At 38.4% G+C, this 15,592-nt stretch overlaps 2 protein-coding genes across 8 annotated transcripts in view; one reads left to right on the top strand and one right to left on the bottom strand.

The window, feature by feature from the left end:
* The window catches only part of mia3 (MIA SH3 domain ER export factor 3), a 114,796-nt gene extending 110,052 nt beyond the window's left edge, over window positions 1-4,744 (top strand). For 2 of the 4 annotated variants that reach the window (XM_072248381.1, XM_072248405.1), the window contains exons 26-30: window positions 1,665-1,778; window positions 2,444-2,523; window positions 2,935-3,003; window positions 3,355-3,508; window positions 3,614-4,744. In XM_072248381.1, coding sequence (XP_072104482.1) covers window positions 1,665-1,778; window positions 2,444-2,523; window positions 2,935-3,003; window positions 3,355-3,508; window positions 3,614-3,825 — 629 coding nt within the window. In that variant the 3' untranslated portion in view covers window positions 3,826-4,744. The remainder of the gene's footprint in view (window positions 1-1,664; window positions 1,779-2,443; window positions 2,524-2,934; window positions 3,004-3,354; window positions 3,509-3,613) is intronic. The other 2 variants (XM_072248389.1, XM_072248397.1) reach the window with 2 other exon arrangements.
* Window positions 4,267-15,592, bottom strand: part of aida (axin interactor, dorsalization associated) — a 97,509-nt gene continuing 86,183 nt past the window's right edge. For all 4 annotated transcript variants that reach the window (XM_072248413.1, XM_072248418.1, XM_072248436.1 and 1 more), the window contains 2 exons: window positions 9,372-9,489; window positions 4,267-5,454 (listed from right to left, as the gene is read on the bottom strand). In XM_072248413.1, the coding sequence (XP_072104514.1) occupies window positions 5,358-5,454; window positions 9,372-9,489 (215 nt within the window). In that variant the 3' untranslated portion in view covers window positions 4,267-5,357. The remainder of the gene's footprint in view (window positions 5,455-9,371; window positions 9,490-15,592) is intronic.

Below are 15,592 nucleotides of genomic sequence, written 5' to 3'. Positions count from 1 at the left end.
TAGTATTAGACATTTTGACCCTTCTGTCAGGTCTGCCCTCAGCCTCGAACATTCCAGAGAAAACAGACCAAATTTGTCCGACCTCTCCTCAGCGCATGCCCTCTTATCCTTGCAACTTTCTTGGTAAATCTGCTCTGTACCTTGTCCAAAGCCACCACATTCTTGTATGGGGCAACAAGAATTGAATACAATAGTCAAGATGTACTCTGACTTCTCCAATCCGTGGAATTGTTGTTGTGAATCTCTTTTGAACCCTATCCAGAGATGGACAGGCAGTCTTTTTAGTGTGAACTTTTCTGTATTTTCCTTGCAATGTTGAAAGAGGCCATTTGATCATCAAGTTCAAGTCACCCCATTCCCCACTACTTACCCCATAGTGTGTGCTCCCCGCAGATTCTACCACTCCCTTATGCATTGCCAGTAACTCACGGTGGATAAAATACTTGTGAATCAGCATAGCTTTAGAAATCAGTGGAGCCTGGAGAAACCCAGGCTTGTTCGATTTTTGGCCCATCTAGGGTCTCGGATGTCTTTTCCTGCAGACATTCCAGCACCTTTGGGAGTAATGTACATCAGGACAACTGACTGAATCGCCCACATATCACTTGGCTCCAATTTCCTTCCCTACCTCTCCACTAGTTGGCAGCATGTAGAAGGCCCAGATTATTTCTACTTTAAACAAGATGCCCTCTCTCACAATATTTCATGTAATCATTGCTCCCATTTCTCTCCTTTCTCCCCTAACTTTTCTGAACATTTTATATGAAGGAATTTTTCACACTCAATCCTGTTCTTTTATGCCAGTTGTTTGCCCCATTGTTATAAACAAACATGGCTAATTGAATAAACTGCTCTCCAGCCTTTATTAAGCTCTATTTATTTATATGCATGCACTGAAGATCTATCTTAGTTGTTTGTTGCTGTAGAGAAATCCATCTCTCCCAATTCTTTGTATACTATTCCATCGCCTCTCCATTTTCCCTTCCTTTTCATTACCCCATCTGATGAAACTCTAGCAAGGGCTCTTATCCCATCTCATGGAGATGCAGTTTAAGATCATCCCCCTAAAACTGGTCACAGTACCCCAAGAATCTGAAACCATTCCTGCTACACCACCTCTCCATCTGTGCAATCTTCTGTACTTCCCCAGTTTTTAGATTTGCAGGCAGCCTAATCAAGTTCTGCTTCTTCAAGCTCCATCTCAACTCCTTCAAACAAATGCTTATTCTATTCGTGTCATAACTACCGACTTGTCCTACACTTGGTTCCGATTCTTCCCTTCTTCCCTCTCCCCACTCCACACCCCACCCTAGGTGGCTAATTCCAGGAACATGGGATTCTCTGCAGCTGTATCTTTAGCTCAAATCCTGAGCTTGAGCTCACTTCTACATTTGATCCTCTAGGACACATGAAATATCCTGACCTTGCATATTGCTCATGGTGGGTTGTAACTCATCCAGATTTAAGGAACCTAGCATTTCTTCTCCATAGCTAATGCTTTTTTTTATAGTTTATAACATAATTGATCAGTTCTTTTTGTGACCTTCAAATTAAACTATAAGTTTGTGGTGATTCACTATTTATTGTTTTCTTGGTATTATTATTCTTGTTCATGATGTAAATAGATTAGCCCTCTCAATTCCATTTTAATGTTGCTCTTCCAGGTCCAATGGATGGTTATCCTGGACTACGGCGACCACCTTCAGAATCGAATATAATGTCTGGACGAATTTCTGGTCCAGGTGAAATTCGTGGACTTCCACCAGCTAACAGAGCAGGTATATTTAAGTAAAACAAATAAATGTAAAATTATGACTAAAGCAAGTGCTGGCTTGCAGTGAATTCCACTGAAACATTCAATTGCTGTTGTTTGAGAGAAAAAGATGTTTGATTATCTCTGGATAATTTCAGTCTTATAATCCCAGATCCATAGAAAAATGAGACGGTTTTAAAAAATCTGCAGATGCTAGAAGTTGGAAACACTCAGAAGATCATGCAGCATCTGTGGAGAGAGAAATGAGCCCTTGAGCCTTAGATGTTTAGCTGATCTCGACCTTATTGCAACCGTGTGCATGACTCCACCCAATGCATCCTTTGTTGTGGTGCTGGACTGGTCCGCTGTACCTCACATGCTTGGTCACTTTGTATGCCTTGTTTTTCAGATCATAGTTTACCATGTAAAACGAATTCCCTTCTCTTAACACACTGGGCACCTCAATAATTATCTATGTTCGGATTTCTGATCTGTCAGTAGGAACTATTTCCTATATCTACCCATAAAACCCTCGCTATGTCAAATGCCAACAATCCCTCCATTTTATATATTACTGAGTACGCTCACCCTGCTGATCTTGATATTTCTGTTAATCACTCTCTCAGACTGGTACAGTTACTTAAAAAACAGCTTTTGGCTGAGGAGTTTCATAATGAATTTCGTCTTCAGCAGAAATGTGCTCTGGAGGACCAGGTCAGCTGCCCAGTGGGCCAAGAACATCTTCCCCAAATGTGACAGAATGTGCCATGGTAAGTTTTGCACCCATCACTTGAGCATTAGTTGCGAAAATTGGATGATTTCCCTTTTGATGTAGATCCTCTGCTGACTTTTGATTTCATCAGTTTGTAATGAAATTGCTTTGACAGAAAGAAGTGTGACAGTTTCATCTGAAATGCTTTTTTTTAAATGTTTCCACATCCCCTGCTGGCTAAGCTTAATAAGAGAATCAAGAATTACTGGATTTGAACCTCTGCTTTTGCTGATTTGGTCAATTTATGTGGCAGTGGGATCCTTTGGGAGAAGCGGAATCAGTCCCAGCCTTCCTGTTTTGCCTTTCCACCAAGCTGGTTAATGTGATGAAGATACAGCAATGTTGGTTTGGTGGACTTGCTTCAATTTTGCACTTTGTTTTGTTTTTAATTTGTTGGTTTTCTCTGTAGCAAGATGACGTTGCCAAGGCTGAAGAGCCGGCATCTTTATCTAATCCATCCTCTGAACAATCAAAGGCAGTGAGTAATGGGCACAGGAAATTGAATTTCATAACCCACTAGTTGTTTGCATATTTAATAAAACTAACCAATTGGATACTTTGATAAGCCCAGATTGTACACTTGTAGAAATGACTGTCCTCTGCTTTGGTCAGTTATCAGATGAACTAACCTTGCATTTTATCGATATCATTGTAAGGCCTGTTCGTTCTGGGTTAAGCTTGCTGGTTTGTTGATGCTCGTATTTCAGAAGCTCTGATTGTTATGGATGTTGCTGTATAAAATTGGGTTGGTTAAAAACAAAAGGCTTGCTTTAAAAAGATGCTCATCTTAGGAAAGTAGAAGCCTTTAAAGTTCTCTTCTCCCCACCAGGTGAATGCTAATGCCTCTCAGGCTGCAGCGTCTTTCACAGGAACACCTATCATGAATTCACCTCTGGGCGGGATGCCTCCCCCTGGACCCCGACACGGACCTCCTCCACCCAGAGGCACTTATGGACCAGTGCCACTCCCGCAGAGCCATCTAGGTAGGCTGAACGTTCCTCAGCATCCCTACTGTCATTTAACCTCATGAGGTTTCAAATTACAGCTGCTTGCCCTCTATTTGATATGTGCATGTTTTTTACTCACAGTCCGTGTTCCAGCCCTCCGCGATTACCCTCCAGGCCCGTTTCCGCCACCAGGGCACAGACCATTTCTTCCTGGACCCTTACCACCACCAGTTCTGAGAGACTTCCCACCTGGTGTAAGGGAATACTCACGTGGACCCAGGGGTCTGCCTCCTGGACCAACACCTCCTCCAGGAGCCCATGACATTCCCTCTGGGCAAGATAACCGGCAGTGATTTCAAAGACTGACAAGGCATTCGACTGGACTGATCACCCACCTCAGGCAAATGTACTTGATGTGTGTAAACCAGATTTACTATGGAATCCTTCAAGTATTCCAGGGTCCTGGTTTGTTTCTCAGTTATCTGTAATTGGGAATTATTTAACTAGCAGGTCTGATTAAATTGTGCTGGCTGTTAGAGGATCCCATTATTGTAGCAGTGGCTTTACCCTTGTGAATGACGATCAGGCGTAGTCAATCATCAATTTATTCTATGGCCAGAAAACTCTTGGACAGCTTAAAGTTTTGTACTTTCCAACTTTGGAAATGGATAGGAATGTTTATGGGAGATTTTGCAAATTACGTATAACATGCTGTTTACAACTTCAAGCTTCTCGGAATCTGTCAAAAGGTAGCCACTTTGCCAATCAAAGGAGTAAATAGTGCAATATTAGGGTACCTGTGTCTCGTGTAGTAAATCTCTTGCTAATCTGTGAGCATTGTTTTGAGGCCTTTTATTCTTCGTGGTTGCAAAAAAAACTTTTCCTGTGGAAATAACTAATGAAAGCAGCCTGATTATGTTGTCATGGCAATACATTTGTAATTCATACACAAACTATTTCAATGAACCATCCATTTGTTAGCCAGCCTGTTTTTAGTTTGACTTCTCTTTGGGAAAACAAAACACAGGAACACCCTGTACAAGTAAGGCCAGATGTAACTTATTTTACTATTGAGAATTTATTAATAAAGATTAAAATTACTGGGTTGTCAATGAATAGTGTTTAGTGGTGATATTTGGGCTTCATTATTTTCTTTCCATGTAAGTCTCTGTTAGTAGGAATATATAGATTGGCACGGCATGAATCAAAGCAGCCTGCAGATGTCCTGCTTCCAAGTCCCCGTTCTCTTCCCCTCCCACCCACCTCCATTATCATACTGTAAAATTTATTATAAACTCCACAAATGTTAATGAACAGGGTACTGAACAGTTATATACAATGAAAAACAGTGCTACATGCAGTTGTAGTGCAATGATTAGACAAAGAATACAATTTTTAGAGCTTTGGCCAAACACATCTCACTAGGGCACTTCAATACATTTCTAGCAAAGTTTCCAGACAGACAGAAGAGTTCTTGTTAAAGGTACCACTGCATACTGTTCACCACTCACACCTCTACATTAAAACATAGAAGCCAAGATTCTTTGTCCACTTAATGCGTTCCTTTAGTGTAACAATTAACTATAAAGCTGCTGCCTCAATGATCACAGCACACAGTCTGGATTTAAAAAATGATGACTTGCTTTATGAAGTTGTTCTCCAACAGTTCAGGATTAATCAGTTGCTAAAGCAATAAACTGGATGTTAATCAGCATGAAACTTTCCCCTGAATTGAACCAGCAGCACTCTGGACACAAGATGTTCTCTTCGAGGAACTGATACTGTTACTGCAAGTTGTTGATCACAGATGTGCTGCCTAGCATGACTGGGATTCTGCACACAGTTACCACAACACTTGTTCATTTGCCTCAGTATCCACAGTCCGTCATTCCTTGTGCAATGTTTGATGGAGGTGAAGATACAGCGGTTTCCTGGTCAGCAAATGCAGCTTTTTTCTCTTAAAGTCGGTTGGCTTTTTGTATCTGAAGAGAGAGAGAAAGTATTTAATGTTAAGTTGTGATGATTGGCTGAGTGTTCACTTTCAAGTCTCAGCATGGCAAGGATAGGTTGTATCAAACTATTCCATTACTCACTTTTTAAGTTGAAAAACTACACAGATGTGATGCTTCAGTGTCAAGGCCTGAAGTTAAGCTCAAGGTGACAAAAGTTCATTTGTGGGCAGATACTAAAGCACTCCTTAACCTTCATTCTGAATAGTTTACAGCTATTCTATTGAATTAACGTGAGAGTTTGACAGCTGTTACACTGTTAGAAAGGATACACATAGATTTAAGATCATAGTGGCAACAGCTCAGTGAACAATTAAGATTTAGAATGTAGAAATGTACTGATAGAAACAGATCCATTATGAATTAATGATATACAGTGGATTCCAAATAACTGGACCAGTATATTCTGGCCCCAATTAGTTGAAGTTTTGAGGAAATAGTTAAAAAGATATAAATAAGACAAACTCTTGTTTAACTAACAAATTATGTATTTAAATGAAATACAGAATAAATTAGAACACTATCAATACTACTGCAGTACTTTCAAACTGTATTAGTTCCCAACAGTTACCGATGGAGGAATTCATCCAGAGGATGCTACTGTGTTCTTTTGACTGTAAAAGAATAAAATCAGTACAAGCACCTAGTGCAGATAGTGTACTGCCTTCAAACAATGCTTTTGACAGTTGCATCCTCAATCTTCATTTTCATTGTAACGTTCAAGGTGATTGTTGATACTTTCAAATTCTTTGTAGTTCCTATCTTGAAGTAGTGAAATAGTTTTATTTTTCATTCCCAGCCATTTCTGGCATTTCCGAGCCTGAGTGCTTGAAACCACAGTGAACAGAACAGTTCTGAATTCTTGCTGCTTATTTCTCACCAATTATCAGTAACAAAAATTTGCTTTTTGAACATAAGCAATCACAACTGATGCTATTTTTTAAAATGTTCGCTGTAAGCACTGTGTTAAGTGTTTAACGGCCACACAATGTGCACGTGACCAATGCTAGTTATAAACTATTTGGCAACGGTCTACTGTCCCAGGTGCATATTTTCATTAGACACAAACCGAATATAGTCAGAATCTTTCCCTTGCTAGAGCTATCAAAAACAAGAGGGCACAGATCTAAGGTGTGAGGAGGAGGATTTAAGGGGATGAGGAATGTTCCAGATATCAACCAAAGGAATCAGCTTCTTGCACGAAGAGGCATTTGGAGAGAGGCTTGAACAGGCAAGGCACAGGAGGTCATGGTTTAGGAAATAGATTAGTATGGATGAGCAAAAAGGGTGGTCTGGACGTGGTGGGTCAAAGGACCTGCTTCTGTGCTGTACAACTCCATAAGACAAGAAACACGAGCACGTCTAGGCGACCTCCCCCTGAACCCTCATTCCATTAAATGCCAAAGAATACAGGTCAAACTACTTTATCTGTTTATGATTATACAACACTTTCATTACAGAGCTCAGCCTAGTGGGTCTCAGTTGGGCTTGTGCTGATTATAGAGGCAGCCTATCCTTTCTTTAAAAAAAAAGACCAAAGCTGTGCACATCACTCCAGGTTTGGCCTCCCCAACATTATGTACAATTGGCGGGAGGAGAAGATGGCGACGCGCCTGCGTGTGCGCAGCTCTCCGGTGAAAAATGATATCGTATCTGTTAAATAGGGGCCGTAGACAATTCTGATTTGATGGAGAATGGACGTGAAAGCACAGAGGAACATCTGGAGAATTTTCTGAAACGCCTGTTTGCTGCTGTCATTACTGTGTGGTCGTGAATCTTTTGGAGGGTAGGCCTCAAAATCCCCAGCCTTGCCTGCTTTTGGCGACAGAGAAGGAGGTCGAATCTTTCGGACAGAGATGGCGTGCAGTACTCGGTGTTGGAGAGCTGATCAGAGCTCGAAGTTTTCGGATGACTCAGAGTTGGATTGTGGTTGGCATGGCAGGGAGAGTTTTTCTTCCTTCTCCTGTCTGCGTGAGATGTGGGACATTTGAGAAACTTTGATCTTTACTGTGCTCACAGACTTCTTCATCAAGTTATGGTATTGTTACACTGTTTGTAACTATATGTTAAAATTATGTGGTTTTGTCAGTTTTTTCAGTCTTGGTTTGTCCTGTGTTTTGTGATATCACACCGGAGGAAATAATGTATCATTTCTTAATGCATGCATTACTAAATGACAATAAAAGAGGACTATGTGTCTTCATAATCATAATCGAAACAACACCTCGTTCTTTCTAAACTAATTCCTCCAACAATATAGGCCCATACATTAGAAGCCACCTGCTGCTCCTGTCTGCTAGCTCCTTGTGTTTCATGCACAGTAACTCAATCCCCCTCCACTCTAGTCACTTGCAGTCTCTCACCATGTAAGTAATAGTCTGCTTTTAGCATTTTTAAGCATGACCTTAGATTTAGAGGTGCTTGGAGATGGGCTGTGAATGGATGGAATATTAAAAAATCAGAATATGAAAACACACATATATAGTTTCAAATGGTGAGAGATTGAAAGGACTGTGTTCCAAGGGACATGGGTGACTGTCCATAATCATTAAATTAAAAAAGGCAAAGAGTGTTATATGCTGATCAGACCACAGCTAGAATAGTGTGTGCGTGCAATAAAGGATTCTGAGAAAGCAGGGAGATTCATGATGATGTTACTGAAGAGATTGGACAGCCTGCTTCCCCAGAGAAGATGATTGAGCTGATAGAGATATGCTTTACTGATGGGAGTACATTTAAGAAACTTTTTTTCCTCTGATGGGGATGTCCAAAACCAAAGAATAGGTTATCAGGGTGAAGGGTAAGAGGTGCAAAAGGATCTGAGGGAATGTTTTCCTGCAAAGTCATTGGAGAACACTGCCTTAGAGAATAAAGGTGGGGGCTCTCACAGCATTTTCATACAAGAACTGGTGAATATAGATGGACATGAACCCAATGCGAGTCAATGGGATTGGGAGAGATGGATGCAATGGCTGGCATAAATGCAGTAGGCTAAAGACCTATTTTAATGCTGTACAGTTCTCTGGGCATTGATCAAGCAAACTGTGTCTATACTTGGGAGTTTGGAAGAATGAGATAACCTCTCATTGAAGCTGCTTGAGTTGATGTTTCTTCTGAACTAGGAGTTACAGTTTCAAAATGGGGTGAGGGCAATTATTCAGGGCATAGATGAAAGGAAATGTCTAGCGTGTAGTGTATCTCTGGCATTTTTAAGCCAGGAGGCTATGAAGGCTGAGCTGCTGTGTATTCACAACTAAAATCAACAACTTTGGATATTAAGAGAATCAAGGGAGAGGGTTAGTGCAGCAAAGTGGTAAATGGTCAGCCACTGTCTTGCAGAAGGGCAGGGTCTTGTTCTCACGAATGGTTCAAGAAATTGGTGGCACAAACTTAAATTTTGCAAGAAGTACAAGTATGATGTGAAGAAAAACATTTCTATGGCCAGAATTAACTGGGACTTTCAAAGGAAATGGGACAGCCACTTGGAAGGATAAACTGCAGGGTGCGCAGCCTGAGAGCTGGAACAGACCAGGAGGATGAGAAGCTGTTATGAAACTGAGAGACTTAGCAGGTGAGTCATAGTGTCATACAACATGAAAACAGGTCCTTTGGCTCAACTGCTCCAAGCTAACATCTCCCTAAAACTTTCCTATCCTTGTACCTATTCAAGATCCTTTTAAATACGACTAAAGCACCATCCTCAAGCACTTTCTCTAGCAGTTCATTCCATGTTATGACCACTTTCTGAGTTGAAAAAGTTGCCCTCAGGTTACTATTAAATCTTTTCCTTAATAGCTAATTTAGCAGGAAATGAAACGCAACACCTGTCAAAAACTGGGAAGGGAATAGATAGACCAAGCAAAATCTTTAGCAGGTGGTTCAGTACTCACAGCTCTATAACAATCTCTCCAGCTTTGATTTCATCCATTTCCATAAATGCAAAACACTTTGTGCTTGTAAACTTCTTTTTGGGTTTGTAATGTTTGAATTCAAAGAAAATAGCAGCCCCTGTAAAAGAAAAAGCGCATTTGCTGAAGATTAAATAGGAAGCAGTAATGTCTCACACTGATAAAATACATCACTATTATAACTAAGCTCAACATCAAACATCCACAAGGGTTTCGCAAAATCCCACCCACCCCCACTCATCAACAGAAAATACAAAAGCCTGAAAGTACATATCTCAAATCTTCTGTACTGGACTATGGAACAGTCTCCTAGTACAATAGGTTGGACCTCACAATATACCTCATCATGGCTGCTGCACCTTATTGCGTGCCCTCACCTCTTTGTTACTGTAACCCTTTATTCTGCATTCTGTTACTGCTTTTCCCCTGTAAAACCTCTTTTTAAATCTTTTTATTGAATTAGTACACAAAAGGTAAACCATATAGGCACTGATACACTTGCAATATAACTTTACAAGAAATATTAATACACAAAAAGAAGTTAGTACAAACAGTGCAGTTTAGATATAAAATAACAAGGTAATATAATAGTATACTAATTTTCATACATGTCAATAAGGAAAAGAAAAAAAACCCAAAAAACCCACCGTGCAACTAATCTAAAAAGCAAAGCAAAGCAATGGGCTAACTAGGAATCAAGTAGAGTTAAACAACTTAAAACAATCACGTCCTCAAACCGGACCCCCATTAAAAACAGTTAAAAAGCAAGAAGGGAATGTAAATATGGACAGAGAGAGAAAAAGAGTTACATTAAATGAAAATGTTGAATAAAAGATCTCCAGGTCTGTTCAAATTTAACCGAAGAATCATAAAGATTACTTCTAATTTTCTCCAAATTTAAACATAGTATCGTCTGGGAAAACCAAAAGAACGTAGTTGGAACATTAATCTCCTTCCAATGTTGTAAAATACATCTTTTCGCCATTAAAGTAAGAAATGCAATCAATCTACGGGCTGAAGGGGGAAGATTACTGGAAGTTTTAGGTAATCCAAAGATAGCAGTAATAGGATGGGGAGAAATATCTATATTCAATACCTTTGAAATAATATTAAAAATGTCTTTCCAAAAAGTTTCCAAAGTAGGACAGGACCAAAACATATGAGTTAAGGAAGCTATCTCCCCGTGACATCTGTTACAAAGAGGGTTAATATGAGAATAAAAACGAACTAATTTATCTTTAGATATATGTGCTCTATGGACAACCTTAAATTGAATTAGGGAGCGTTTAGAACAGATAGAGGAAGTATTGACTAGTTGTAAAATATGCGCCCAGTCATCCGCCGAAATAATAAAGCCCAATTCCTTTTCCCAATCTGACCTAATCTTATCGAATGGAGCGTTCCTAAGTTTCATAATAATATTATAAATAATAGCCATTACACCTTTCTGACATGGATTAAGGTTAATTATAGTGTCTAAAATATATGTAGGAGGTAGCGTCGGAAAGGAAGAGAGTATAGTACTTAGGAAATTTCTAACTTGTAGATATCTAAAAAAATGTATTCTTGGTAAGTTATATTTGTTAGATAATTGTTCAAAAGACATAAGGGAACCATCTAAAAGTAAATCGAAAAACCGTAAAATACCATTAGTCTTCCAAATTTGAAAGGCACGGTCCGTGGAAGAGGGAGGAAAGAATATGTTGCCTAAAATAGGAATCGCAAGCCCAAATTGATTAAGATCGAAAAATTTTCGGAATTGAAACCAAATACGTAAGGGATATTTAACTATCGGGTTACAGACCTGTTTGTGGCGTTTCAAATCAAAAGGAAGAGAAGAACCTAAAATGGAGCCAAGTGCATAACCCTGAGCAGATTGTAATTCCAATACTACCCATTTAGGAATGGATAGTGTATCCTGGTCAAGTAACCAAAATTTCATGTGACGAATATTAATTGCCCAATAATAGAATCTAAAGTTAGGTAATGCCAAACCTCCATCTCTCTTAGCTTTCTGTAGATGTATTTTACCCAATCTCGGGTTTTTATTTTGCCAAATAAATGAAGAAATTTTAGAGTCAACTTTATCAAAAAAGGATTTTGGAACAAAAATCGGTAGTGCCTGAAATACATATAAAAATTTTGGCAGAATAAACATCTTAACAGCATTAATACGACCAATCAAAGTTAAATAAAATGGAGACCATTTAAATGAGAGTTGAGTAATGTGATCGATTAAGGGTAGGAAATTAGTCTTAAATAAATCTTTATGTTTACAGGTAATTTTAGTCCCAAGATATGAAAAATAATTATTAACCAATTTAAACGGAAGATTCTGATATAAGGGAACTTGCTTATTAATCGGGAAAAGTTCACTCTTACTGAGATTTAACTTATAACCTGAAAAAAGACTAAATTGTGCTAATAAATCTAAAGCAGCAGGGATAGATTTTTGAGGATTTTTAATATATAAAAGTAAGTCATCAGCATAAAGTGATACTTTATGGGACTTTAAACCCCGAGTTATCCCAATAATATTTGGAGATTCTCGAATAGCAATTGCAAGATGTTCTAATACAACATCAAATAATAAAGGACTAAGAGGACAACCTTGTCTGGTACCTCGAAAAAGAGGGAAAAAAGGTGAGCTTGAAGAGTTAGTACGGACTGAGGCCATAGGAGAATGATATAACAATTTGATCCAGGATATAAATTTCGGGCTGAAATTAAACATTTCAAGCACCTTAAATAAGTAAGGCCATTCAACTCTGTCGAAGGCTTTTTCAGCATCTAAGGAAATGACACACTCAGGATAATTTTGTGAGGGGGTATAAACAATGTTTAACAGTGTGCGAATGTTATAAAAAGAGTAACGATCTTTAATAAAACCCGTTTGGTCTTCCAAAATAATATAAGGAAGTGCTTTTTCTAATCTGTTTGCTAATAATTTAGAAAAGATTTTAGAGTCAACATTTAATAAGGATATTGGTCTATGAGAAGCGCATTGAGCAGGATCTTTATCCTTAATATTAAAGAGATCGATGCTCTATAGAAGGATTCAGGAAGCTTACCAAGTTTTAATGAGGCCTCCAGAACCCTGAATAACCAAGGGATTAATGAAGATGCAAAACATTTATAAAATTCCACGGTAAACCCATCAGGACCAGGAGCTTTCCCCGGGCTCATAGAGAAAATAACATTCTTAATCTCATCAGTGGTAAAGGAAGTGTCTAGCTTAGAAGATATATCATGTGAAATCTTAGGGAAATCTAGGTTATCTAAAAAGTCATACATATATTTAGAGTCTCGTGGAAACTCTGATTGATATAAGGAGGAATAAAAATCAAAAAAGGATTGATTAATCTCAGCTTGATCAAATATCAGTTGATCTTTTTGATTTATAAATCTGATTAATTTGAAATTTAGAATAGTTAGTCTTCAACTGATTAGCCAACAGTTTACCAACTTTGTCACTATGTATATAAAATTCACTTCTTGTTTTCATTAATTGATTTGCAATCGAGGACGAAAGTAATAAACTGTATTCCATTTGAAGTTCAGTTCTTTGTTTATACAACTTCTCAGAGGGAGCTGTAGCATATATCTTATCAATTTCCTTAATCTTGTCTACAATAACCAGCTCCTCGTCCTTCAACCTCTTCCTCAAAGCAGCAGAGGACGAGATGATCTGACCACGAATATAAGCTTTAAAAGTATCCCAAAGAATGTTCATAGAAATATCTTCTGTATAGTTGATTGTAAAAAAGAGATCAATCTGTTCATTCATAAAGTTAACAAAATCTGAGTCCTGAAGCAACAGTGAATTAAAACGCCATTGTCTATTATTTTGTGTATTGGCCAGTATTTTAATAGAAAGCTTAAGTGGAGCATGATCCGAAATGGTTATAGAGTCATATTCACATTTAACCACTGAAGAAATAAGACGAGAGTCAATAAAAAAATAATCAATTCTTGAATAGGAACGATGAACATGTGAAAAAAAGAAAAATCTTTTTCCTGAGGATGCAAAAAACGCCAAATGTCCATCGACCCGGAATCTGAAAGGAATGAGTTAATCAAGGTTGAAGATTTATTGGGTAAGGTCCGTAAAGGAGCCGAATGGTCCAAAGATAGAGATAAACAAGTATTAAAATCCCCGCCCCAAATTAGTGAAAACTCATTCAAATTCGGGAACAAATTAAATAATGATTTGTAAAATTCCGGACAGTCCATGTTGGGAGCATAGACGTTAACCAAAACTACCTTTTTATTAAAGAGTAAACCACTAACCAATAGAAATCTGCCATTCGGATCAGGAATAATATCGTGTTGTACAAAAGTGATTGAGAGATCTATAAAAATAGAAACTCCTCAAATCTTAGCGTTGGAATTCGAATGGAAGTGTTAGCCCTTCCAGAATTTGAAAAAAACGTAATCTGTCCCCCCTCCGCACATGGGTCTTTTGTAAAAATAGATCATGTGCTTTAAGTCTCCGGAATACTTTAAAAACTTTTTTCCTTTTTATTGGATGATTAAGACCATTAGTATTCCAAGAGACCAAATTAATAGTAGACTCCATAAACCCTAAAGTCAACCTGCAAAAAAAGGAGGATTGACAATAGGTTCGACCCACGCACCCGGAAAAGGAACAGAACAAACAAGAGATAACGGGAAGGAGAATGCGACCAATATTTCGGTAATGTAAGTAGCCCAAGAAAAAAAACTAAAAAGTGAAGCCTCTCCCACCGCCCCCTCCATACCCCAAAGCTAAATCTAAGATAGACCAGCCAGAAAGAAGCAAGCACTAGAACTACCCTCATGACTTCCGATAGACGCTCACTGAAAAAAAAGTGTATATATGAGGATCAGCTAAGGTTATAAAACAGTAGAGAAATAAAAAAAAGTACACCGATTAAAGCAAACACGATATAATACAAAGAAAAACAGGTAGATATAAAGAAAACCGTTAACCAACAACAGACCGTATAGTTAAACAAGAAAATGAGACAATTAGCATAGATTAGCAAGGAAAACTACAAAAAGTATGTTTCAAAAAATACAAAGTTTAAGGCCTCAAAGGAAATACGTAAAATGATGCAGAGGAAATAACCACCCAGAATCCCAAGGGAAAAAGAAAGGAATGACGCAGTTAGAAAAAAAAGTTTGGCAGCCATGTTAATTAAACCGAAAAAAAGCTTTTCTGCCCTCATATAAAACGAAAAAAAAAGAAAAATTAAATCAAACAGATTAACTGCCTCCGAACAAACAGAGATGATTTAATAATTGCGATTAGGATGTTGAAGGTGAAAATTGATCCAGGTAACTCTGGGCTTCCGATGGAGAGTCGAAAAAACGGGAAGACCCATCAGGCGATCGAATCTTCAAACGTGCGGGATAAAGCAACACTGATTTTAAATCCATCTTATAGAGTTCCAACATCACATATCTGTAACGGACACGTTGATCCCGAACCTGTTTACTAAAATCCTCCACCAGGCGAAACCGAAGCTCCGAGTAATCAATGTAACCTGTAGGTCGAGCGAATCGAAGCAATTTCTCCTTGTCTTGAAAATAATGAAATCGTAAAATAACATGCTGAGGTTTATCTGACCTAGACGAATATAATGGGACTCTGTGAGCCCGATCCAATAGTGGTGGTTGGTTAGGAAATAAGGTAGGAAATGAATCTTTTAAAAGTTGAGAAAAAAACTTTATAGGGTCATCAGATTCAGCAGCTTCACGAATACCAATAATTCGAATATTCTGTCGTCGCATTCTGCATTCTAAGTCAGAGTTTTTAGAAGTCAGAAGGTCAAGTTTTTTCTTCATTCCAGTAATTGTTTCTTCAATTTTCCCCATCTTGAGTTCATTTTGTTGCGTGGATTTTTGAAGATTAGATATAGCAGTCTGATGTTCCGTGATAGATGTTTTCATTTTATCGATTACATCAATAATTTTCTGCAGTTTAGTTGAAATTTCCACACAAATCAGATCCGTTATAGTAGTTGAAATTTCCATTTGAATCAGATCCGATATAGCTTTCAAAGTTAACGCTGGATCAGTCGGAGGAGGATCAGTAGCTTTCGGTCTAACCGGAGGTTTGCCGTCTTTCCCGTTCTTAGACATAGCAGACCTTAAAAGCATCCAAATATCTAATAACAATCCACTGCAAAGTATTGTAAAAATCGGTGCCTTAATGGTTA

Source organism: Mobula birostris, chromosome 2 (genome assembly GCF_030028105.1).
Source record: "Mobula birostris isolate sMobBir1 chromosome 2, sMobBir1.hap1, whole genome shotgun sequence".
Classification (NCBI taxonomy): Eukaryota; Metazoa; Chordata; class Chondrichthyes; order Myliobatiformes; family Myliobatidae; genus Mobula; species Mobula birostris.
The sequence above is the reverse complement of the archived record's forward strand: the minus strand, read 5'-3'. Positions and strand labels throughout refer to the sequence as shown.